The sequence below is a fragment of the Mirounga angustirostris genome, unplaced genomic scaffold (genome assembly GCF_029215605.1).
Source record: "Mirounga angustirostris isolate CCGP_5_RB_7025 unplaced genomic scaffold, mMirAng1.0.hap1 SCAF_11, whole genome shotgun sequence".
Lineage (NCBI taxonomy): Eukaryota > Metazoa > Chordata > Mammalia > Carnivora > Phocidae > Mirounga > Mirounga angustirostris.
The window spans coordinates 112,108,236-112,133,448 of record NW_026991719.1 but is presented as its reverse complement, the minus strand read 5'-3'; the positions used below and the strand labels follow the sequence as shown (position 1 = coordinate 112,133,448).

The 25,213-nt window shown below is 44.7% G+C and overlaps 1 protein-coding gene across 10 annotated transcripts in view; it reads left to right on the top strand.

Moving 5' to 3' along the window:
- The first annotated feature begins 10,818 nt into the window (after positions 1 to 10,818).
- The window catches only part of ARHGEF6 (Rac/Cdc42 guanine nucleotide exchange factor 6), a 99,489-nt gene continuing 85,094 nt past the window's right edge, over positions 10,819 to 25,213 (top strand). For 6 of the 10 annotated variants that reach the window (XM_064574627.1, XM_064574626.1, XM_064574625.1 and 3 more), the window contains exon 1: positions 20,403 to 20,426. Coding sequence is in view for 2 of the 10 variants with exons in the window: in XM_054509382.2 (XP_054365357.1) it covers positions 11,047 to 11,211; positions 12,432 to 12,515 (249 nt within the window). In the remaining 8 variants the exon portion in view is untranslated. Of the gene's footprint in view, positions 11,212 to 12,431; positions 12,516 to 19,673; positions 19,812 to 20,402; positions 20,427 to 20,468; positions 21,076 to 25,213 lie in introns of those variants that run through there. The other 4 variants (XM_054509382.2, XM_045883192.3, XM_054509406.2 and 1 more) reach the window with 4 other exon arrangements.

Genomic DNA, 25,213 nt, shown 5'->3' with positions numbered 1-25,213 from the left:
GGTGAGGAACAGAGTCAACCACACACGCCATGATGGTGGAGAAAGGGAGAGAGCTGAATTTTCTTTCCTTGACAGATTTCCCAATATTGGCTGCCAGGTGGGTTCTGGCAAAATGTAAGGAGTAGAAAAAGCTGAAAGATGTGACCCCCAGGGTACCACAGAATGCCAGATTGTCAGTAGAATACCTCCAAAATTATGTGCTTTTGCACTCATCCCAAGAATACCTGCTTAAACTTAACCTTAAAGGCAAAGTTAATGGCTCTGTTGGGGAACTATATGATGCCTTTTCTCAAGTTGCCCCTCCAGAAGGAGAAAATCCACTTCTTGGGGAAGCAGACTATATAATACTATATGTCTTTGTATTGTTTGTCGACATCAAGGGTTTTCCATGTGTGTTGTACCTCTGGCGTTGTGAGGCCCCTGGGCATCTGTCATTTCAAGAATGTTATATAAATGAAATCATACAGTATGTAACTTTGGGGATTGGCTTCTTTTTCACTCAGCATCATTCCCTTGAGATCCATCCAGGTTGTCGTGTGTATCAGTAGTTTGTTCTTTTTTATTGCTGTTTAGGATTCTGTAGTCTGGATACACCACAGTTTGTTTAACCATTCACCTGTTGAAGGAAGAACATTTGGGTTGTTTCTAGTTTGAGGCTGCTACAAATAAAGCTGCTATGAATGTTCATGTATAGGTTTTATTATTATTATTATTATTTAAAGACTCCATTTTATATTTTTATTTTTTTCTGTGATAAATGCCCAAGCACGTAATTGCTGAGTTGTATGGCAAGTGCAGACTACTGCCAACTACTTTCCAGAGTGGCTGTAACATTTTCCCTTCCCGCCAGCAATGTCTGAGTGATCCAGTATCTCTGCATCCTCAGCACCATTTGGTGTTGTCAGTGTTTTCTATTTTAGTTCTTCTGCTATGTGTGTAGTGATATCTTACTGTGGTTTTTAATTTGCATTTCCCTAGTGGCTAATGATATTGATCACCTTTTCATGTGTTTATTTACCATCCACCCATTCTATTTCATGAAATATCTGTTCATGTCTTTTGCCCATTTTCTATTGGATTCCTTTTTTTTTTTTACTGTTGAGTTTTGAGAGTTTTTTTTTTTTTAATTTTTTTTAAAAGATTTTATTTATTTATTTGAGAGAGAGAGAATGAGAGAGAGCACATGAGAGGGGGGAGGGTCAGAGGGAGAAGCAGGCTCCCTGCCGAGCAGGAGCCCGATGCGGGACTCAATCCAGGAACTCCAGGATCATGACCTGAGCCAAAGGCAGTCGCTTAACCAACTGAGCCACCCAGGCGTCCCAAGTTTTGAGAGTTTTAAAATGTACTTTAGATAGTAGGCCTTTATCAGATATGTGGTTTGTGATATTTTCGCCCTGTTTATAGCCTGTTTTTCTCATCCTCTTCAAGTGGGCTTTTACAGAGCTCCTATGACCGGATCGAAGATCTGAGTGGAACCCCGCATTGCTCACACCTCATTGCAACATCACCAGATCCTCTTCCTGATGGCCACTTCAGAATCACCAACACCTATGGCCTCCATTCTTCCTTGTTAGCACTCCTTTAGGGGAAAAAACACTTTCTCCACAACAGGGAGTTCTCTTCAATTGAGTATTTTTTAAAAGATTTTATTTATTTATTTGAGAGAGTGAGCACGTGTGCTCACGAAAGAGCACAAGCAGTGGGGAGCCAGGACCCTGGGATCATGACCTGAGCTGAAGGCAGATGCTTAACTGACTGAGCTACTCAGTTGCCCCTATTTATTTATTTTTAAAGATTTTATTTATTTATTTGAGAGAGAGAGAGTGAAAGAGAGAGAGAGAGCATGAGTGGGGGAAGCTGCAGAGGGAGAGGGAGAAGCAGACTTCCCACTGATCAGGGAGCCAGACATGGGGCTCGATCCCAGGACCCTGGGATCATGACCAGAGCTGAAGGCAGATGCTTAACCGACTGAGCCACCCAGGCGCCCAGATTGTGATTTTATTGTCATCAACATATATCTTCTGAACTTGTCATCATTACCCTAGGATAAGTTTCTGAAGTGACTTTGAGGAAGGACTTGAAGCATATAAAAGGTATGCATCATAAAGGGAAAGATTGGTATATTTAATTATCTACAAAATTTTAAAATTCTGTAGAGTAGTTGTTAAGAAATATATAAAAGACAGGGGCACCTGGGTGGCTCGGTCAGTTAAGCGTCTGCCTTCGGCTCAGGTCATGATCCCAGGGTCCTGGGACCAAGCCCCACGTCGGGCTCTCCACTCAGTGGGAGCCTGCTTCTCCCTCTCCCTGCCACTTCCCCTGCTTGTACTCTCTCTCTGTCAAATAAATAAATAAAATCTTTGAAAAAAAAAAAAAAGAAATACATAAAAAACAAATACTAGCTAGGAAAAAATTTAAAACCTATATGCCAAAAGGTCAATATCCTGAATATCTAAAGAGCCCTTATCACAACAATGAACTGTATTAGGTCTCATTTGTTGTATGATGTAGAAGAAAAATTAAAAGTAGACTAAGCCAACCTCTGCTTCTACCCATGAGAGATTATGTGGTACGGACTTTTTCTCCTACTAGAAACAACTAGAAAACTGGATAAAGTATATGAACCAACTCTTTCCAGATATTGAGACAACAAGCAGTGCAGGACGTTGATCCCCAAGAGAAGGGAAACAAATGATGGAGAACACTACAGTTACTCAGATTTTTTTTTTTTTTTTTTGCCTCAAAACAAAGTCAGTACTATGACCCGAAGGAAGGGCAACTTGATTGGATGCTGCTTTGAAAACAAATCTCTAAAAGACATATTGTGGACTGAAAATTAGATGGCATTAGTGAATTATTGTTAATTTTCTTAGTTGTGATATAAATCTTTGGTTATGTTGAAAGTGTCCTTAATTTTAGGAGATGCATGCTAAAGTATTTAGGGTGAAGTGTTATGAATAGTTTATTTACTTTTTTTTTTTTTAAATAATCTCTATATCCAACATGGGGCTTTTACTCAACGACCCTGAGATCAAGAGTCAGATGTTCTACTGACTGAGCCCACCAGGTGCCCCATTTTATTTTTAAAAATACAGCCACTGTACCTATGTAGGCAAATGAAATATGGCAGAATGTTACTAATGATTAAATCTGGATGGTGGGTATGAATGAGATCATCATACTATTCTTTCAGTTTTTCAGTAAGTTATAAATTTTTCCTAGTAAACTGTGTGTGGGGGGAGGACTGTTGTTTTATTTCCCCTTCCTTTTTCCCTTATGGCTAGAATGCAGACTTGATGGCTGGAGCTCAAGCAGCCTTTTTCTTTTTAACTCACAACTGCCTTTTAAAAAATAACAGCTTTACTGAGACATAATTCAGATAGTATATAATTCACCTACTTAAAGTGTACAATTCAGTGGCTTCCAGTATATTCAGAGTTGTGCAACCATCACCAAATCATTTTTTTTTTAAGATTTTATTTATTTATTTGACAGCGAGGGAGGGAACACAAGCAGGAGAAGTGGAAGAGGGAGAAGCAGACTCTTTGCCGAACAGGGAGCCCGACTTGGGGCTCGATCCCAGGACCCTGGGATCATGACCTGAGCTGAAGGCAGACACTTAATGACTGAGCCACCCAGGTACCCCCCATCACCAAATCATTTTTAGAACATTTTCTTCACCTCCCCTCAAAAGAAATCCCCATAGCCATTAGCAGTCACTTCCAGTTTCCCCTCAACCCCCACCCCAGTGCTGGGCAACTGCTGTTCTATTTTCTGTTTGTATGGATTTCCCTATTCTGAACATTTCATGTAAGTGGAATCATATAACATGATCTTTTGTCTGGCTTCTTTCAGTTAGTATGTTTTCAATGTTTATCCATGATGTGGCCTGTATCAGCACTTCATTCATTTTTATGACTGAGTAATATTTGATTGTAACACTTTATTTATCCATTCATCAGGTGATGAACATTAGATTGTTTTAACTTTTTGGTTATTATGACTAATAGTGCTATGAATATTTGTGTTTTTATGTGGACACATGTTTTTATTTTTCTTGGAGAGGAATCGCTGGGCCATATTGTGACTATGTTAACATTTTGTTTTCTATAGCAGCTGTGCTATTTGACATTCCCACCAACAATGTAGGAGAGTTCCAATTGCTCCACATCCTTACCAATACTAGTCATTGTCTTTTGGGGTTTTTTTTTTTGTTATTAAAAATTTTTTTTAGTAATCTCTACACCCAACATGGGGCTTGAACTTATGACCCTGAGATCAAGAATCACATGCTCTTGGTGCACCTGGGTGGCTCAGTAGGTTAGGCGTCTGACTCTTGGTTTCAGCTCAAGTCCAGATCTCGCAGTGAGATTGAGCCCCCTGTCAGGCTCCATGCTCAACACGGAATCTGCTTCAGATTCTCTCTTCCCCCCCCACCCCTGCTTCAACCCCCACTGTGCTCTCTCCCTCTAAAATAAATAAATAAATAAAATCTTTAAAAAAAAAAAGAATCGCATACTCTTCTGACTGAGCCAACCAGGTACCTCAATATCTGTCTTTTTAATTATGGCCACCCTAATGAGTGTAAAGTGGAATCTCATTGTGGTTTTGATTTGCGTTTACCTGACCACTAATGATGTTGAGGATCTTTTCCTGAGTTTATTAGCTATTTTTATATCTTTCTTGGAGAGATGTCTATTCAGATAATTTGCCCACTTTTAGTTATTTGTCCTTTTATTATTGAGTTGTAAGAGTTCTTTTTATATTCTGGATACAAGTCCCTAATTAGATATATGACTTGCAAATATTTTCTCTCATTCTGGAGTTGTCTCTTCACTTTCCTGATGGTGTCCTTTGAAGCACAGAATTTTTAATTTTGATGAAGACCAATTTATCTATTCTTTTCTTTTGTTGCTTGTGGCCTCGGTCTGATATCTAAGAAACCCTTATTGCCTAGTCCAAGTTGACATAAACAGTCATTTTGAACTATGAGGTGGGAAGCTAAAGATGGTGAAGTAGCAGGAGAGTAGAATCCTGGGTCTCCAATGAGACTGCATGCTAGCCTTGGACTGCCAAATTCTGGATTTATTTTACATGAGAGTGAGATAAAGTATCTTATTTTTGAAAATCAAGAACTTCTATTTCCTAAAATACACCACATATTACACCATGATGAAAAACAAGAGTACAAGAGGATATTCACAAACACATTGGTTTAGTATCCATGATGTATTACAAACTTTTACAAATCAATAACAAAAGGACAACCAGTGGAAAAGTAGACAATGGAAATGAGCAAGTATTTCACAAAAGGGGAAATATTCATGGCCAATTGACACATGAAAAAATGCTTTAGGGGCACCTGGGTGGCTCAATTGGTTAAGCATCGACTTGATTTAGGCTCAGGTCATGATCTCAGGGTTGTGCAATTGAGCCCTGGTCAGGCTCTGCATTGGGCGTGGAGCCTGCTTAAAATTCTCTCTCTCGGGCGCCTGGGTGGCTCAGTTGGTTAAGCGACTGCCTTCGGCTCAGGTCATGATCCTGGAGACCCGGGATCGAGTCCCACATCGGGCTCCCTGCTCGGCGGGGAGTCTGCTTCTCCCTCCGACCCTCCCCCCTTCATGCTCGCTCTCTCATTAAAAAAAAAAAAAAAAAATTCTCTCTTTCCCCCTGCGCTCTCTCTTTCCCTCTCTAAAAAAGAATTTTTAAAAAATGCTTTAACCTTGGGGCGCCTGGGTGGCTCAGTCGTTAAGCGTCTGCCTTCGGCTCAGGTCATGATCCCAGGGTCCTGGGATCGAGCCCCACATCGGGCTCCCTGCTCGGGGGGAAGCCTGCTTCTCCCTCTCCCGCTCCCCCTGCCTGTGTTCCCTCTCTCGCTGTGTCTCTCTCTGTCAAATAAATAAATAAAATCTTTAAAAAAAAATGCTTTAACCTTATTAGTAATCATAGAAAAGTAAATTTTACACCCATGAAAATAAAAATTTTAAAGTCTGAAATGGGGCACGTGGGTGGCACAGTTGGTTAAGCGACTGCCTTTGGCTCAGGTCCTGATCCCGGGGTCCTGGGATCGAGTCCCATATTGGGCTCCCTTACTCTGCGGGGAGCCTGCTTCTCCCTCTCCCTCTGCCTGCCACTCTCCCTGCTTGTGCTCTCTCTCTGTCAAATAAATAAAATCTTAAAAAAAATAAATAAAAGTCTGAAATGTATATTAGCTATGATATGGAGCAATGGGAAATCAGAATCTGATTTCAGGAAAGTAAAATTGTATAATCATTTTGGAAAACAATGCTTTGAAGATCCCTACAAGGTTAAGGGCTAGTTGTCGTGGGAGAAACCAAACAAGCCAGCTGGAAAAATGGTAGATTGTGGTTAGAAAATGTAATGTTTGAATTCATGATTTAGGAAGCAGAGAAATTTGTGTGATGCCAAAAAGTACAAGTTGTGACCTTGCAAGTGGTTGGCTAAAGCAGAGGAGTGTTTGTTGAAGATAACGAGGCCTGTCAGTCTGGGTCCAATCAGGACAGAGAAACCACAGAGGGATTTGAACAGGAAAAGTTTAGCATAATTATTAACAGTAACAGGGGATTGGAGTAATGAGGGATTGACTAGTAAGAAGTAAAGAGAACTCTAAAAGAGTATAGGAATAGCAGGTACAATATGAAATAATACATACTGGTCACTTCCCTAGAGCCATGAGAACCTCCCCTCTTCACCTACAGCCGAGATCCCCGCCTTATTACAGAAGTTGCCATGGGGCTGAGTCGGTGGAACTCGCTGGACAGCCGCCCTCTAGAACTTGCTAAAAATGTGCCCTGGGAGGGTGCTGGCTTCCCATTCACGGGGGAGGTGTCTCACCAGAGATACTTTGCTATAGCACCACCCCCGCAAAGGGTGCCAGGGGAAACTGCTACCCACTGTGCACTGGAGGAAGCCAGTGTTGCAGAAGGGGAGCGCTGAGAAAGCTGGGAGCTCGGCAAGAGCCTGTGGAGTGAGCACACAGGAAACAGGAAGTAAAACCCCTCCTTCCTGCAATGTCTGCCACCAGCTACCGCTAAAACTTCATATCGTGCCAGCTGGCAAAGTAAAAATGATTTAAAGGCCCAGGTCCATTTTCACAGAGCAGGCATAAAGAGGGGCTGGAGGTAATCCATCAGTCACAAATAGGGAAGTCAAGGAACTGAGTGGTCATGACCCAGATGTTGGCAGAAATTGGGGTGGAGTTGGGGCGCCTGGGTGGCTCAGTCAGTTAAACCTTTGGCTCAGGTCAAGATCCCAGAGTCCTAGATGAGCCCCACATCTTGCTCCCTGCTCAGTGGGGAGCCCGCTTCTCCCTCTGCCCCTCCCCCTGCTCATGCGTGCTCTCTCTCAAGTAAATAAAATCTTTAAAGATAAAAAAGAAATTGGGGTGGAGTGGAAGGTTATAAGCCAACTTGTTTCTCCAAGTGTGACCTTGATCCCCCTTATCAGAATCAAGTGGGGTATTTATTTTTATTTTATTTATTTTTAAAGATTTTTTTTATTTATTTGACAGAGAGAGACACAGCGAGAGAAGGAACAGAAGCAGGGGGAGTGGGAGAGGGAGAAGCAGGCTTCCCGTTGAGCAGGGAGCCCGATGCGGGGCTCCATCCCAGGACCCTGGGATCATGACCTGAGCCGAAGGCAGACGCTTAACGACTGAGCCACCCAGGCGCCCCTCAAGTGGGGTATTTAATAATATAGATTCCTTTGCCCCATTGCAGATCTTCTGAAGTAGGGTTCTGGGGACTAGGGCTCCCAAGTCTTCATTCTTTTCTCCGCCTTCCCTCACAAGAGGTGATTATTTTTGTACATTGTTCTTTGTAAATCACGGCTTTAGCCGATGGAGAGATTTGAGGGTTTTTGAGCAGGAGTATTACACGATCAAAGAGGTGTTTCTGGAGAATCAACCAGACTGTGCTCTGCCAGAGTCCATTAGGATGAGAGGACGCAGGTGGGAAAGCCAGTGAGCGACGAGGCTGGCTCAGTGGCCCAGGGTGCATACTACTAAGGCTTGGCAGTCGAGTGAGAAACCTTTTCTCTTTTTACTCATGCTGTCGTGGGAAGCCTGTTGCTCTTTGTATCACTGTGACCTCTAGTCTTCCAGCGTCCCACCCTACACCCCTAGTTCATCAGCTCCTTTGTGGCGTCCCCTGCTTTCCTAGCCAGCCTCGGTTCCATGGCTAGTCATTCAGCCACATGCTTGCTACAATCCTGGCATTCCTTAATCTCCATACTGACCCTAACTCCCAATCTTCATACTAATAGAACTGCCTTGAGGAGCTGGCCTTGCTTTTCTGGTTTTACTTTTAGTACTTAGAGTAATTTGCTATAGCCATTGTCTAAAATGAGGCAGATTTTTATCCAGGTGACCTCAGTGGGCTTAAGCCTGTTTGGGGCTAGGCTGGGTTCCTGAAATTACTTTGGCTTTGTTGTTGATCAGAAAATATAAGTGATACCTCAATAATATTGTCAGATTTGTTTGTCTGTAGAGTACAGTTTTGAAAAATTGTCCAAATGACATAGAAAAATGTATTCAAGTAGGTCTGACTTGGGAATTGAATTTACCACCGAATAGATTTTGTATTTCTTTCTATGACATAGCTTTGGCTGTGGTCAAAAGTCAATTAAAACTTTTGATTGACTATACTTATTTTGCTTCTAAGTGTAATTACATCATACCAAGCATTTGGAGGTCAAATCCTTGTTATAGAACTATTGATAGACAAAACAACATGAATGAATCTCAAAATGATGATGCTGAGCAAAGGAAACCAGAGAAAGGGAAGTACCATACTCTATGCTTCCATTTATATATGATTCTAGAAAATGCAAACTAATCTACAGGGACTGAAAGCAGATTGGAAGGGAAGGGAGGGGGACAGGGTTTGAAAGGGCACAAGGACATTTTTGGGGATGATGGAAAGTTTTACCTGGATTTGTGTGTGTGTGTGTGTGTGTATGTGTGTGATTGTATTGCAGGTGTATACATATGTGAAACTTCATTAAATCGGACATCTTAAATATGTGCTATTTATATGTCAATTATATCCCAATAAAAGTAAAAATCATTAGCAAGGAAAAAAGTTTTGATTTAAGACATATGAGTTCATTCATTCATTCAGCATTTTTTAAAAAGATTTTATTTATTTATTTGACAGAGAGAGACGCAGCAAGAGAGGGAACACAAGTAGGGGGAGAGAGAGAGGGAGAAGCAGGCTTCCCGTTGAGCAGGGAGCCCGATGCGGGGCTTGATCCCAGGACCCTGGGATCATGACCTGAGCCGAAGGCAGACACTTAACGACTGAGCCACCCAGGCACCCCTCATTCAGCATTTTTTAAGAAAGATTTTATTTATTTATTTGAGAGAGAGAACAAGAGAGAGAGCGCAGGAACGGGGCGGGGGGGGGGGGGGCAAGGGAGGGAGGGGGAGAGGCAGAGGGAGAGGGAGCAGTAGACTCCTCCAGGAGCAGGGAGCCCAATGCGGGGCTTGATCCCAGGACCCCTGGGATCATGACCTGAGCCAAAGGCAGACACTCAACCGATTGAGCCACGCAGGCGCCCCTCATTCAGCATTTTTAAACATCTACTGTGTACCTGGAGCTGCTGGGAACAGTGTTAAACAAGATGGAAAAGCCTTCTACTCTAGAGAGGTTACATTCTGGTGGAGGGAACATATTAACAAGTAATAATAGTGAAGTGTGGTAAGAGGTAGGAACAGGGCAAGAAGGGGAAGCTTTGAAAACATTCAGCAGGATTATCTAAGCTGATTATTCGGTGGTAGATGTTTAAAGCTGTGTTGAGAAGGATTCGGAAGCTTAGCAGGATCCCCGGCGTGAGGAGGGGCAGTGACTGATGGGGAGGTCCATGCATTTGCCGGTTTAAGGCTATGCTGCTCACATTAGTCTTCTCGTACGTTTCCCAATAGTATGACTCTTTCAACTGGTTGTGAAAATGTTTGAGAATAACAAGATCTCTTGTTCTAGACCGGGTTTGTTTTTTTCAGAGCAGCATTTTTAATGCAAAGTGTTTCTTGTTGGGGACGCATCAGCTTTCCAGACTGTAGTATAGACAGAGGACAAGCGCTCTTTTGTTCTCAAAAGTTCTGTTTTCAAGTATTTTGTACTGCTCATGGGACTGTGTCTGCGCCTTTGCTAGGGGTACTGCAGCTGGATTGTGTAGTGGAACCAGGTCCAGAAAAAGAATTGCTAAAGAATGCAAGTAAACAGGATGTCAGATGTTATCCTTAGCCTATTTCCCTAAACATAGCGTTTTGGCTGCAAAGTAAAATGCCATTCTTCTAGCTTCTGCTTATACATGGTGATGGCTGACAGCAGGCGCAGTCTTCACGTGCTTGGCACATTATCACCAGGCAATCAAGGTGTTCTAGGAGGAATGATCATGACACACCAGCTCTGTGAGACAGGATGGGGACATCCGGCCATTTCTCAGAAGAATTTTCTCAGCCTACCTTCCCCACGAGGCTCAGATCTGTCTGACCTAAGAGCCAGTTGGCATCTTCCTCCTGACAGAAGCCAGATTGTCACTGGGGCTAGACTATTTATTGACAGTGTTTTCCCAGCCTGGCCCATGAGTATCTCATTTCCAAGGTCCCCTCTGTTTTCCAAGAGCACTTGCTTCCTTCTCTCTCCTCCCTCCCCAGCATCCTCCTCACTTCCTTCCTTTACAGCTTCTTGCACTGTTGGGGTTTTTTTGGGGGGGGGGTGTTTGTGTGTGTTTCTTCTTCTTCTTCTTTTTTTAACCCTCATGAATTTGCTTTGCAGGTTTGGAAAAAGAAACCCAGCATTATCCAAGGATTTTTATTCCTTCTATTTCTTCATCTTTTAAGTGTGATCTCTGTGGCTTTAAGGTCCCGTAATTCGAGTGGGTTCCACCGTTATCTAAGAAAAGTTGTCGAAACGCTTTGCTCTGCAAGCCACAGAAGAGAACTTATAAAAACGGAAGGCAGTAGCAGATGCAATTACGGATGTGGCTTAGTCCCTGCCCCAGGGAGCTGTGCGGTCCTCAGTGATGAATCCAGAGGAGCGAATCGTGACATGGCTTATATCCTTGGGAGTTTTAGATTCCCCCAAAAAGACCGTCTGTGACCCGGAGGAGTTCTTGAAGTCCTCACTGAAGAATGGGGTAGTGCTGTGCAAACTGATCAACAGACTTAGGCCGGGCTCTCTAGAAAAGGTAAGGGAAATGGGCAGTCTCTTTGGGATTGCTCACCACCAGAGAGCAGCAATAATGTAACCCTTGAGATGTTCTGTTGCCCGGGCCATGGGACTCGCCCCCTTGAATCTCTTCCTAAGAGTTTGGCCTTCTCTCGTTGTTTCTGTTGTTTGAGAAACTCAGAAAATGAAAGGTTATCCTCTCGCAGTTGGGCCCCCAAAGATAGTAAAAGCGTGATACACCGTTGGTGCCAGGGGACAAGGAGAAAATACCCCTATCGTTTGCTCCGTCCAGAGATACGTGTTCTACCTCCCCATGTACCAAGGGAGTGTTTTGAACTTGGGGTATATATGAGTCTGCGTAATAATGGGATGATTTATGACAGATATTGATGGTATTTATTGACAGTTTGGCTAGAATCGATGTCGATTTTCTGCTCAAAGAAATAAAATACCCTTTGAAACAGAGGCAACCAGGAGAAATAATCCAAAATGTCAGAAAAGGTTTGCTAAAACAGTAGAAACCAGATACGTGTTTTGAATGCAACATGTGTTCAAAGTGAAACTAACCTTACCCTCTTCTAAAAAGCCAAAAGTTTTAATGTTGGAAAGCCATGATCACGAGGATGGGTAATTTCTAAAGTAGGCACTTTAAGTAAGTTTAAAGCTTGAATCCTACAGCTCTTTTCTTAAGGTTAGCAAGGGATGTGACTGTGAGCATAACCTGAATTCTTTTGCCTTCTTGAACTAGTTTGTATTTTTATCGAGCAAATTGATTTCCTTATAAGTTTCCTTAAACTTGAAAAAAAGAAAAACAGTACTAAAACGGTAATACAGCATACAGAACTGTTCCCAAATGTAGCAAACACTAAATGGGAGAACAGGATTTTAGTAAATTATCATGGGGGAGGAGGGAGCAAAGGAATAGATTAAAAGCAAGAACCAAAGCTCAAAAAAACAGTCTGGATCCAATTCACTACCCCCACACTTTGGCAGAAGGCTAAAAAAGGGTTTGTCGGTAGAGATAGATGGTTTGGGACTGAAAGTTTGGTGACATTTGAAAGAGACCGACCGTTTAGACTGTTACATCACTTCCTCCAGTGGTTATTTCTCTTCCTGGATTGATAGCAATGTGGCCCCTGCCTTAGAAAGCCTACCTATCTAGTTATCAGAACATGAGGACTATGGTATGCTTGGCATGGGACGACAGTGTCCAAATGACCTCTGACTCTGTTTCTCTAGTACTGCTCGGAGCCCCAAACGGAAGCTGATTGCCTCAGCAATATCAGCGACTTCCTGAAAGGATGTGCAGCACTTCAAGTGCAGGTAAGCCCGCCCGGGGTGCCTCGCCCCACTGGTGAGCTGGTGAGGATGGTGCTGTATGGCAAGTCCTCGGTTGATCTTGACTGTCACACCGGGGTAGCATTTTATGGAAACCATGGTTAAGATTGGTGGTCTCCAGGGGTGGCTTGCTAGTTTGTCTTCTCCGGAAACCAGTGCCAAAAGCAAACCAAACCAAACCAAATCAAAACTCAGGATAGGATTATCTTTTAATACAGCATCCGAGCCCTGAAAGCAAGGCTTCCGGTGACAGAGGTTGTATGGGGTGCTTCCCTGTTAGGGGGAACTGGCTGCTCTAGGGGGTCACTGTAACCCCCCTGAGTTGGGAAGAGAAGAAAGCATATTGTCACTTTTTCCCATTAACACTTTATGTATTTATTTATTTTTTTGAAGATTTTCTTTATTTATTTGGCAGAGAGAGACACAGCGAGAGAGGGAACACAAGCAGGGGGAGTGGGAGAGGGAGAAGCAGGCTTCCCGCGGAGCAGGGAGCCCGATGCGGGGCTCGATCCCAGGACCCTGGGACCATGACCTGAGCCAAAGACAGATGCTTAACTGAGCCACCCAGGCGCCCCCCACCCCATTAACACTTTAGAACAGAGGCCTTGAAAATCCCAGAGAACCTGCCCCTGTGGTAGAAATTGTATATTAAATTACATTACATTGTTTTATATTATATGGATCCTTAGAGTATGTATGGGGGTATTGCTGGAAAGGAGGTGATACTTTTGTCTGAGTGTCAAATTACTTAACTTCTCTGTTCCTGTGTGTCTATGTGTGTGCGTGTGAGACATCTTTATTTGCAGAAGCAAAAACCATGGAAACAACATCAGTATCTAGCAATAGGGGAATAGTCAAATAAGTTATAGTACATTCAAATGATGCTGAAGTCTTATACATTCATTTAAAAAAGATTGTAGGTTTTTAAAAATTGTAGTTGATATATAATATTATGTTAGTTTCAGATGTACAACGTAGTGATTCGACAATTCTATACATTACACAGTGCTCACCGCAGTAAGTGTACCTACCATTTGTCACCATACAATGTTACTATAATATTATTTTTTTAAAGATTTATTTGGGGGTGGGGAGGGACAGAGGGAGAGAGAGAATCCTGAAGTAAACTCCCCACCGAGCACCGAGCCCAATGGGGGGCTCAATGATGGGCTTGACATGGGGCTTGATGCCAGGACCCTGAGATCATGACCTGAGCCGAAATCAAGAGTTGGCTGCCTAACCTGACTGAGCCACCCAGCCGCCCCTACAAATTACTGACTATGTTCCCTATGCTGTACTTGTCATCCCCGTGCCTTACTTACTTTATAACTGGAAGTTTGTGCCTCTTCATCCCCTTCACCTATTCTTTTTTTTTTTTTTTTTAAAGATTTTATTTATTTATTTGCCAGAGAGAGAATGAGAGACAGAGAGCATGAGAGGGAGGAGGGTCAGAGGGAGAAGCAGACTCCCTGCCGAGCAGGGAGCCCGATGCGGGACTCGATCCCGGGACTCCAGGATCATGACCTGAGCCGAAGGCAGTCGCTTAACCAACTGAGCCACCCAGGCACCCCACCCCTTCACCTATTCTACCCATCCCCTCAGTCCCCTCCCCTCTGGCCACCACCAGTTTGTTCTCTGTATTTAGGAGTCGGTTTCTGCTATGTTTGGTTTTGTTTTTCAGATTCCACATATGAGTGAAATCATATGGTAATGGTTTTTCTTTGTCTGACTTATTTCACTTCGCATAATACCCTCTGGGTCTATCCATGTTGTCACAAATGGCAAGATTTCCTTCTTTTTTTTTTTTTTTTTTTATGGTTGAGTGCATATATACCACATCTGTGTCCACTCATCTGTCAGTGGACACTTGGGTGGCTTCCATATCTTAGCTATTGCAAATAATGCTTTAATGAACATATGGGTGCATATCTTTTTAAATTCATGTTTTTGTTTTCTTCAGGTATTTGCCTCAGTGTTTTGATCTGTAAAATGGACACAATAATTGCTACCTCATGGGGTTGTTTTAAAGGATCAAATGAGATACTACATAATAATTTAGAGCTGAGAGCTTGGACCTGAAAAAGATCTATGAGATAATGTATGTACAGTGCTCAGCAGAAAACCAGGGACATAAGAAGTATAGACACGTTTTTAGCAGTATTTTTTGTGGAGAAGTATTAGTAGTGGGTTGATCATGGACTCTGATGCTAGATTGCTTGGGTTCAAACACTAAGTTTTCTCTCAGGAGTAGCTTTGTGACCTTGGGCATGTTCCTTGACTGTGACTCAGTCTCCCCACCTATAAAATGGGAATAATAGCAGCACCTATCTCATAGGATCAGTATAAGATGTCAATGAATTCATGTCCCCAGAAGAGTGCCTGGCACCTAGTAAGTATTTCTCCAAGTGTTAGCTATTATTATTAGTAGTAATACAAGTCGCTTTGCCCCAGATAAACTTGGCTTGCTTCAGAATTTTTCCTAAAGTTAGCTACAGCATCAGGCTATAGTTGTCTCAGAATATTTTCTTCCAGGTGTCCCTATTGCCCACTGTTAGCTGTGTGTCTCTGCCGTGTGTGTGTGTGTGGCTTTTGAGGTAGGTGTAGCCCGAGACCTCTCTATATATCTTCTAGGATAATGTCTCCTATGGAACAGATCATGGTATTTTCTTTTTTATTTGACAAATAAAAACGTGGTGAGGTTGCCGATGATTTCTGCGCTATGAAGCTGCCAGAAGGTATCCTGAGCTTCTTTGCAGTTCTAAGAATCCTAGATAATACAGAAACACCTCCTGGGTCTAGCACTGTGGGAGAATGAGTCGTTTCACAGAAGTAGCTTTTTCTGATGATAACTAATGCTTACTCCTTTAAGTACCAATGCTTAAAATATTTTCACCCACTTTGGGTACAAATCTTTCTGAAAAGTATATGCTAATTTTCATTTCTTGAATAAAGGCACTGGGCATATTTTTGTCTCTCTTTGATCATTGAGGCTGGCTTGAACATCATAGGGATATTGGAATAAGGTGGTATCTGGCACTATGGCTAAGCGCATAACTTTCTCTAGTTTGACAGGCTTGGGTTAGAGTCTTGGCTTGGTCAGTTACTGACTGTGGACTCCGGGAAAAGTTACTTGGCCTCCCTCTCTTTCAGTTTCCTCATCTGCGTAAAGGAGACATTAATAATATCTATTGCGTAGGATTGTTTTAAGGATCAAATGAGATAATGCACCTAAGGCATGAGACTGAAAGCTGAGCCGGGGGCACCCCGCAGCCAGGAGTACTGACCATCCAGTCTCAAGCTCCCAGGTAGCTAGCTAGGAGACAGACCGAGACACAAATATTTACCAAGTTTTTAAAATTAAATCTTTAGACGAACCATGAGAGACGATGGACTCTGAGAAACAAACTGAGGGTTCTAGAGGGGAGGGGCGTGGGGGGATGGGTTAGCCTGGTGGTGGGTATTGAGGAGGGCACGTTCTGCACGGAGCACTGGGTGTTATGCACAAACAATGAATCATGGAACACTTCGTCTAAAACTAATGATGGAATGTATGGGGATTCACATAAGCATAAGAAAGTTTAAAAAAAATTAAATTAAATTTTTAATTGAATATATTTGACATACGGCATGTAAGTTTAAGGTGTATAGCATGTTACTTTGCTATATCTATATATTGTAATATGATTGGTTGCAAGTGGTATCTATCACGTCACATAATACTAGTACGATATTGTTGTCTATGTTCAATATTATGCCGGACATTAGATCACTGTGGCTTATTTAGTACTCATTGCAAGTTTGTGCCCTTAAACAATATCAATTTTTATCTCCCCATCTCCCCATCCCGTGGTAACCACCATTTTACTGTTTTTTTTTCGAGTTTGACTTTTTTAAGATTTTATTTACTTATTTGAGAGAGAGAGTGAGAGAGTGTGCATGAGAAAGAGCACAAGTGGGGGGAGGGCAGAGGGAGAGAGAATCGCAAGCAGAACTCCCCGCTGAGCATGGAGCCCTATGTGCGGGCTTGATCTCAAGACCCTGAGCTCATGACCTGAGCCGAAATCAAGAGTCAGAGGCTTAACTGACTGAGCCACCCAGGCGCCCCCAGAACACACTGTTATTTATCTAAAGACAGAGTGCTGGCTTGAAAGGGTCAGTTGGGAAATGTAGAAAAATGAAACCAGAGATGGGGCAGCACAGTGACATCTTGAGTACTGGCCGTGGAGCATGGCGGCCCCATTAAAGAGCAACGGCCTTCTGAACCTCTGGGTGGCCAGTGGGCCTCTCCAAGGGACCTCCATCTTTGTGTTCTCAGATGGCTGTAGTATCCTAGGGTCTCTGGAAGATCACACAGCTAGCAACTGGTCAGGGAGATCTGCTGAGACATCTAAGAAACAAAGCACTCTCTAAAGCACCTCCCCAACTTTGACAGTATCTTTCGGAACACAGAAGTTTTTTAAATTTGATGAAGTCAAATTGATCTATTTCTGTTGTCGTTGCTTGTGTTTTGGGTATCATGTCTAAAAAACCATTGTCTAATGCAAGGTCGTGAAGATTTATACTTATGTTTCCTTGTAAGCATGTTATAGTTTTAGCTCTTACATTTAGGTCTTTGAATCATTTTGAGTTAATTTTTGTGTAGGGTGTGAGGTAGGGGTCCAAATTCATTGTCTCTTTTTTAAAGATTGTATTTATTTATTTGAGAGAGAGAGAGCACAAATGGGAGGAGGGGCAGAGGGACAAGCAGACTCCCCACTGAGTGCAGAGCCGATGTGGGGCTCAATCCCAGGACCCTGAGATCATGACCTGAGCCAAAGTCAGATGCTTAACTAACTGAGCCACCCAGGCATCTCCCAAATTCATTCTCTTAAACACTATTTTTGAAAAGACTATTCTTTTCCCCACTCAATCAATTAATGTAGCTGTGTAATAAGTTTTCAAATCAGAAAGCATGAGTCTTCCAAATTTGTTCTTCATTTTCAAAATCATTTTGGCTATTCTGGATCCCTTGTGTGCCCATATGGATTTTAGGATCAGCCTGTCCATTTCCACAAAAAAAACCCCAAAAAACCAGCTGGCATTTTGATAGGGATTGTGTTCAGTCTGTAGATGGCTTTGGGGAGTATTGCCATCCTAACAATATTAAGTCTTCTGATCCATGAACACAGGATGTCTTTCTACTTATTTGGGTCTTTTAAAATTCCATTCAACAGTGTTTTATAGTTTCTAGTGTGCACATCTTATACCTCCTTGGTTCAGTCTATTCCAAAGAATTGTATTCCTTTTGATGCTATTGTAAATGAAATTGTCTTCTTAATTTCATATTTGGATTGTTGATTGCAAGTGTATAGAAATACAATTGATGTTTGCCTATTGATCTTGTATCCTTCAGCTTTGCTGAACTTTTTCATTAGTTCTAATGGTTTTTTTGGATTCCTTGTGGATTTCTTGTACAAGATCATGTCATCTGTGCATAGAGATAGTTTTACTTCTTCCTTTCCAGTCTAGACGCCTTTTATTTCATTTTCTTGCCTAAGTTGCCTGGTTAGAACCTTCAGTTCAATGTTGAATAGAAGTGATTAAAGTGGACATCCTAGTGTTGTTCTTAATCTTAGGGGGAAGCTTTCAGTCTTTCACCACTAAGTAGGATTGTTAGCTGTGGGTTTTTCATAGATGTCCTTTATCAGATTGAAGGATTCCCTTCTATTCCTAGTTCTTTGAGGGTTTTGGGGGGGTTTTTTGGTCATGAAAGGGTGCTGGACTTTGTCAAATGCTTTCTCTGTATCTGTTAAGATGACCATTGGTTTTCGTCCTTTATTATCTTGATATGTTATATTACTTTGATTAATTTTCATATGTTAGATCAATCTTGCTTTGCTGGGATAAGTCCCAGCGGGTCATGGGGCTGTATGTGCACATAGAGATGGATTTGTGTACATCTGTGATTATTCCTGAAGCACTTTTCTTCATAGAGATGGAATTACTGTGTCAGAATTTGATAGATATTCTCAAACCCCTACAAAATGCTATCTGAAGCTCTACTACCACCAGTAGAGTAGGAAGTGCCTTCTTCCTCATGTCCCATTATTTATCTTTCATGTTTGCTAAAATGTTGGGTGAAGATGGTATTTCGTTTACCGCTGTAATTTGAGGTTCATGATTCCTAGTGAGTTTGGACATCTTCTGACCCCTTTATGGTCCATTTGTATTTCCTTTTCTGTGAACCAGCTCTATCTTTTTTATTTGTTTATAGAATGGAGAAGGCAGGGAGGACACTCAGGCCTCAAGAGAAGATCTTCTAGAACATATGGGAAAACCCTCATATCTAGGTAGAGTGTCACTAATGTGACCAGGAAGTCCTCTGACAACCTATTTTAGCAATGGTGGTTTTGTTTTCATTCTGCCTTTGAACTTGGGAGGAGGAGGAGGGACAGATACAGTTCTTCTGATCAATTGAGAGTAGCCTGGGGTGATACCTCTTTGACTACACTGTTCTGGCTACAGCCTTCGTGCTCTCCTCCTGGCCACATCCCCAGCTGGTACTCCTGCTTCGTCCCCTGCCACCTTTACTACAAACCCACTGCCGGGGATACCCTACTATCTCCTATTCTGCTCCTGGGCCAAGCCTACTTTTATAAAAAGATGTTTTGCTCATGAAGGATTTCACTGAATGTATATGAGGCTCAATTAGTGCTTCTCTCTCTCTCTCTCCCTCCCTCCCTTCTTTCTTTTCTCTCTCCTTCTCTTTCCAGTACCAGCTGGTATCAGTATGGCTTTTCTTTGCCCCCACCCCCTCACTGCCTCCTGTCTCCCTGAGTCACTCCATCTGCCTTGTCACTGGAACAGCATGGGTGCCATCCCCAAAGTGGGGCCTGTGGGATGGACGATTTGCCGTTTCCCAGGGACTGCTCTGCATGAAGGCAGTTCTGGAAGGAAGGCAGATCTACTAACGACCAAGAGTCAAGGCTAAATCTCCCATAAGGGAGCTCAAGCTCCAGGAGAGCAGAACCATCTTGGAGGAGTGAGGTCAGTAGCTGTAATGGGTATCAATCAGGCCCTCCTTCAAGGCTAAGTCTGCCACCTGTGTGAAGTCAGAGCCTCCCCGCCCCACCCCCCCTTCAGTTGATTCATCTGTGAAAGGAGACTAGAGTAGGGATTGGTAATGTCTAACTGTTGGACACTCTGTTTTTAACTGGCTCAAGTCCATGAGTTTCTGCTGGGCAGAGCTTTGTATATTTAGCTGCTCAATTTGTACTAGTGGGAAGACTAAAGAGGATATCGGTAAGTTGTTTTTTGTTTGTTTGTTTTTCTGTTGAGCAAATCTGACACTCCTAATGGAATTTCCCTGAGTTACATTGACTGACACCCAGGGCTCTGGCCATCCTAATCTTTTACTGACTGCATCGTATTTCTGTAAAAACTGGACTTCAAGTAAGGCGGTAAATATTCCCCATCTGTCATGAACCTTTTTATGCTCCTAACAGGCCCCTTTGACTTGGGTCCTGTTAGGAGAGAGCCCAGGAAGGGCAAGCAGGACAGTTGGGGAAGGGACAGATGTGGAGGGCCGCCGGGGAGCGCGTCCTTTCCCGCTGTCTCGGCGGCTCGGCACAGAGCCGGGGGGGTTCCGAGTGGCGTCGGCGAGCGGCAGGAGGACGCGGGCCGCCAGGAAGGGCTAGCCCGCGAGGCCGGGATTCCCTCCCGGGGCTCCGGCAGTGGCGGGCGGTAGGCCGGGCGCCAGCGGGCCCCGGGCTCGGAGGTTGCAGGCGGCAGCAGCATGCGCAGTGTGGCCGCCGCCGCCGCTCCGCCGCGGTTTCTGCCGCTGCCACGGCTACCCGGGCGGCGGCGGCGGCGGCTGCCCTGCCGCTGTCACTTCCAGTTCCTACTTCGGCGATCCAGGTCCGGGTCACCGCTTCCCCGCCGCTGGCCCGGTCCTTCCAGGCCGCTCTCCCTGCCTGGCTTTGGCTCCCGGCCCGGAGGGGCCAGCGCGCGCAGCCCAGCGGGGTCCCCGGGCAGCGGCTGCCGCCCGCCCTGGCCCGGCTCGCCGCCAGCGCACCCGGCGGGCGCGTCTCCCGCAGCCGCTCGGCGCCGCGCTCCTCCGCCCGCCCGCCGCGCCGCCCGGCCCTGGAAGCAAGAACTTGAGGGCAAGAATCCGGCTTCCCTTTAGATTGGGGAAAAAAAAAAAAAAAAAAAAAGGCATAAAGAAAATCCTTAGGCTGGAGAGGTGGCGGGCGCTGCACGGAGTTTGGAGACGGGCGCCCCCTCCTCGCTCGCGTTCGGGAGCAAAGTTGCAGCCGCCCCTCCCCGCCCGAGCGAGCCGAGCCCAGCTCTCCAGTTTCGCTCGGGTGGCGGCCGCGCTCAGGGCAGGGTCCCAGCTCCGGCTGGGGTGCACGGTTCCCGCAGCCTTGGCACGGGCTCGCCCGCCCGCTCGCCGGCCCCGTGACTCGCGAGGGCGAGCTGCTTCCAGGAGGCGGCGGCGGCGGCGCGGCCGGAGCGAGCGAGCGAGCGAGCGAGCAGCGGGAGGAGCGGCGGGCAGCGGCCGAGCCAGGTGACCTGCCTGGGGGCGGGGGGGGGGGGTCAAGGGAAGGGGAAAACGCGAGGGCCGGGGTGGTGCCGAAGGACCCGGGTTGCAGAGGAGCCGCCCTTCCTCCCCCTGCCGAGGCTCGCAGCCCCAGCCGCGGGGTCGGTGCTCGGCCAGGGCCTGGCAGTGCCCTGGGATCCCGGGGGCCGGGATGGCGCGGGGGGGTGGGGGGGGACGGGGGACCGAGGGCGCGGAGCGAGGACGCGCCAAACTTAGGGGCGAGTTGTCCGGCTCTGGCCGCCGGCTTTGCAGCGGACAGGATTCCTTCTTTCCCTCGGAACCAGGGCAGGAGTCAACAGTACTGTTTTCGATACTAATTTGATGCCTTCCCCCCCCCCCCCCCCCCAGCTCAGTCCCCGGCATCCGCACGTTTGCGGATATTTTCGGCGTCGAGTACACAGGTCTGTCGCAGGAATGGGTTGTGGATGGGGGAAGACCCGTACTCTGCAAGGTGTGCCAACATGCCCGTAGTTAATTCCGAGTTTTCATTTTCCAGTCATTTAGGAACCCAACAGGTATTTGAGCTATTTCGTTTCTTAGCTCTAGAGTGGAGAGCCCTTAAGTTTATCTCTGTCTCTTCAAAAATCTTATTTTTGGTTTGTTATTGTTTTGGGCTATAGGGGTGACTCACGCGAGTTTTTTTCTTTCCTTAATGTGTAGTGGGAATACAAATGGAATAAGGGAATATATTTACCTACGCAACTACTTACGGTTTTGTGAATAAAAGCTTCCGGTAACCCCCGAAGAAATCACAGAATAGGATACATTTTGGTTGATGTTCTGTAAAGTAGTAACAATTTTAACCACAAGATTCTAAGGTCCAAACTGCTTTTCTAAGTTCTCTTTGCCTGGAAAGCTCACAATTTGTCCTTGAACTTCCTATCTTAATTTTGACATTGACCATGGTAAGAGGAGCTTGGATGACATCATTTGCTCCAGCCACAGTTCTGGTGTTCTGTGACTGAGAGCACCTCTCTCCAAAACGTTAAGGCCTGGGCCTGCCCTTGTACTTCAGCTGAGGCATTTCCAAGGATTTCTCTTAAGCAAAGTATTATGCTACATGCCAGGCAGTGCTGCAGTCCCTTCTTACATAAGCGAGCTTCAGGCTGGGTGTGCTCGGAGTGGTTAATATCAGAGAGTTCTCAGTCTCCTGGGGTGGTGGTGGTTGGTGATTGGAGTTTGGAACAAAGTAAATTTGCAGCTTGCATGGTCATCTTGCATTTCTTCCCCGCTTAATTTTTTTAGAATGCCTTCTACCTACCTTATCTGAAACTCACAGTGCCCTTGTAAAGCATGTAGGAAACCGAAAAGTTAGTTAACCAAAGTCATCCAGCTTACCAGTCATAGCATCAGAACTCCAACCTGGATCTTCTGCTCTCAGCTCAGGATTTTGTTTGGTTTGTTTTTACTAAACGATGACATTTTATACAAAAGCATTTCATCTGGCACATTTTACGGATGGTATGTCTTCCAAGCTACTCATTTTTTCTGTTCTTTTTGCCAACTCACATCTTGGCCTTGTCTTTGCTCGCACAGGGCTGGCGCTGTTCTTAAGGATGAGGGCAGGAGTAAAGCCTTCCAAAGGAGGGTCTGTGGTTTGTATTTATGGACGGTCCGTGTCCTCTCCATTCATCTTCAGGGATAGCAGGTGCTGAATAGAGGGAGCAAACTAGGGCCCGGAAATGTCCGATATTCGTTTGACATCATTAGTCCAGGTATAATATTACTTCAGTCTTTACAAAGAAACTCATTCAGGAGGAGAAATTGGAGAGCGTGGGTTTTGTGCATTTACAGCGATCTGCTCATCACTGTACTTAGGAACTTAGATGCAAAGGAGGAACAGGAGTGGAGTAGCTACCACTTAGCTACCACTTCTTAAGCATCTGCTATATTCTAGGTACTGTGCTAGGTGCTTTAAGTCCCAACAATCCTGGGAGGGAGGTGGTGGTGTGCCCATTATACAGTGGAGGAAACTGAGGTTTGGGGATCATCCAGATAAATGCCCCACACCGTCAGTGCAAATCAGAATGTCATTGCTGATGGGCCTGACTCCAGAACTCATTCCCTTTGCCATGTGCCAGGCTGCCCCCCAAAAGGAGCTATTGATAAATACAGGAACACCAAGCCCCTGGCTTTTCAGATATGGCTGTACATCAGAGCCATCTGGGGTGCTTCTACAAAATACAAATGTTGGGTTCCCCCACCCCCACCCCACTGAGCTTAACTGGTCTGTAGTGAGGCCCAAGCCTGGGTATTTCTTTTCTTTCTTTTATTTTTACAGAGGGAAAGGGGTAGAAAGAGGGAGAGGGAGAGAGAGAATCTTTTTTTAAAGATTTATTTATTTATTTTAGAGAGCGAGAGAGAGAGAGTGCATGGGGGGGGGGCAGAGGGAGAGGGAGAGAGAATATGAAGCAGACTCCCGCTGAGCACAGAGCCCGACACCGGGCTCGATCTCACAACCCCAAGATCATGACCTGAGTCAAAATCAAGAGTCAGACACTTAACTGACTGAGCTACCTAGGCACCCTGGTATTTCTTTTTTTTTTTTTTTAATGTTTAAATAAACGTCATATTGAAATATAACATGAATTCAGGAAATTGCACAAATTCTAAGTATATAGTTTGATGAATCTTTACAAATTGAACACATCCAGGGCGCCTGGGTGGCTCAGTTGGTTAAGCGACTGCCTTCGGCTCAGGTCATGATCCTGGAGTCCCGGGATCGAGTCCCGCATCGGGCTCCCTGCTCAGCGGGGAGTCTGCTTCTCCCTCTGACCCTCCTCCCTCTCCTGCTCTCTGTCTCTCATTCTCTCTCTCTCAAATAAATAAATAAAATCTTAAAAAAAAAATTGAACACATCCATATAATCAGCACACCAACGAAGAAACACAACCTTATCAGCACCCTGAAGCCGCCCTCATGCCCCTTCCCAGACACACCCCTCACCACTGGGCACCACTGCCCTGACTTCTAAGACAATAGATTCTTTTTTTTTTTTTTTTTTTTTCTGTTTCAGTACATTATATGAGTGGAATCATACAGTAGGTACTCATTTGTATAAGGTTTCTTTCACTCAGGGTAACATTTGTCCAAGTCACCCATGTTGTGGATCTGAATGGTTCATTCTTTTTATTGCTAGTCGTATCCCATCCTGTGGATGTACCATCTTTTGTTTATCCATTCACCTGTTGATGGACATCTGGGTTTCCAGTTTGGGGTTGCTGTGAACAGTGCTGCTGGGTGCTGTGCATGTCTTGTGCCTGGCTTCTGGTGGACATTTCTGTTGGGTTTGTACATGGGAGTGGAACAGCTGGGCCACAGGGTATGTATATGTTCAGCCCGACAGTTTCCCAGAGTCACCATGTCTTGTAATTAGTTTGTTTTGAAAGGTCCCCAAGTGATTGTGATGTGCATCCAGATTTGAGAACCATTTCCACGGTTTATCTAGAGTTCAGCCATCTAGCTACCTCCAGTGTCTGCCACCTAGCTGAGAACCATGAAGAAAGAGATACCAAGCTTCCTCCACAGCCTCAGATCTTCTAGAAAATCTTCTCTGCTGGATTGGGCAACTCTCGTCCCCCTTCCCATAATCCTTTGTGCCAGGCTATCTTAATGCTGGCGGGCCACTCTCGTTATAGGGATCTGTGGACACGTTTATCTCTCTCCTAGTCTTGGCACTTCTCAAAGGCAGGAAGCTGAGTTTGATCATTCTTATAATCCCAGCACTCAATATAACATGTGCGCATAGCAGGTACTCAGTAAATGTTTATTAAATGAATGACCAGGAGCATGAGTGAGTGGTGAGGGAAGGTCTGGACTGCAGAAGAGATGCCCCCCCCCCACCATCTTTGCACTAAGGCTTCCACACTTTATTCCTGGGAGACTGCCTCAGGATCTCACTTGGAGCCTAATGACTTTTACTTATCTAAGCGTGTTGGAATTATGGGTAATCTGGTTGCTCATCCCCAAACGGATTAGAAATAGAAAATTAGATTAGATGAGATAAGGTATGTGGAAGCACTTTGTAAATTGGAGAACAGCATCGAGATAGGAGGCCGTGATAAAGGGAGAAGGGGGGTTGCCGGGGACTAGCCTGCTGGCAGCA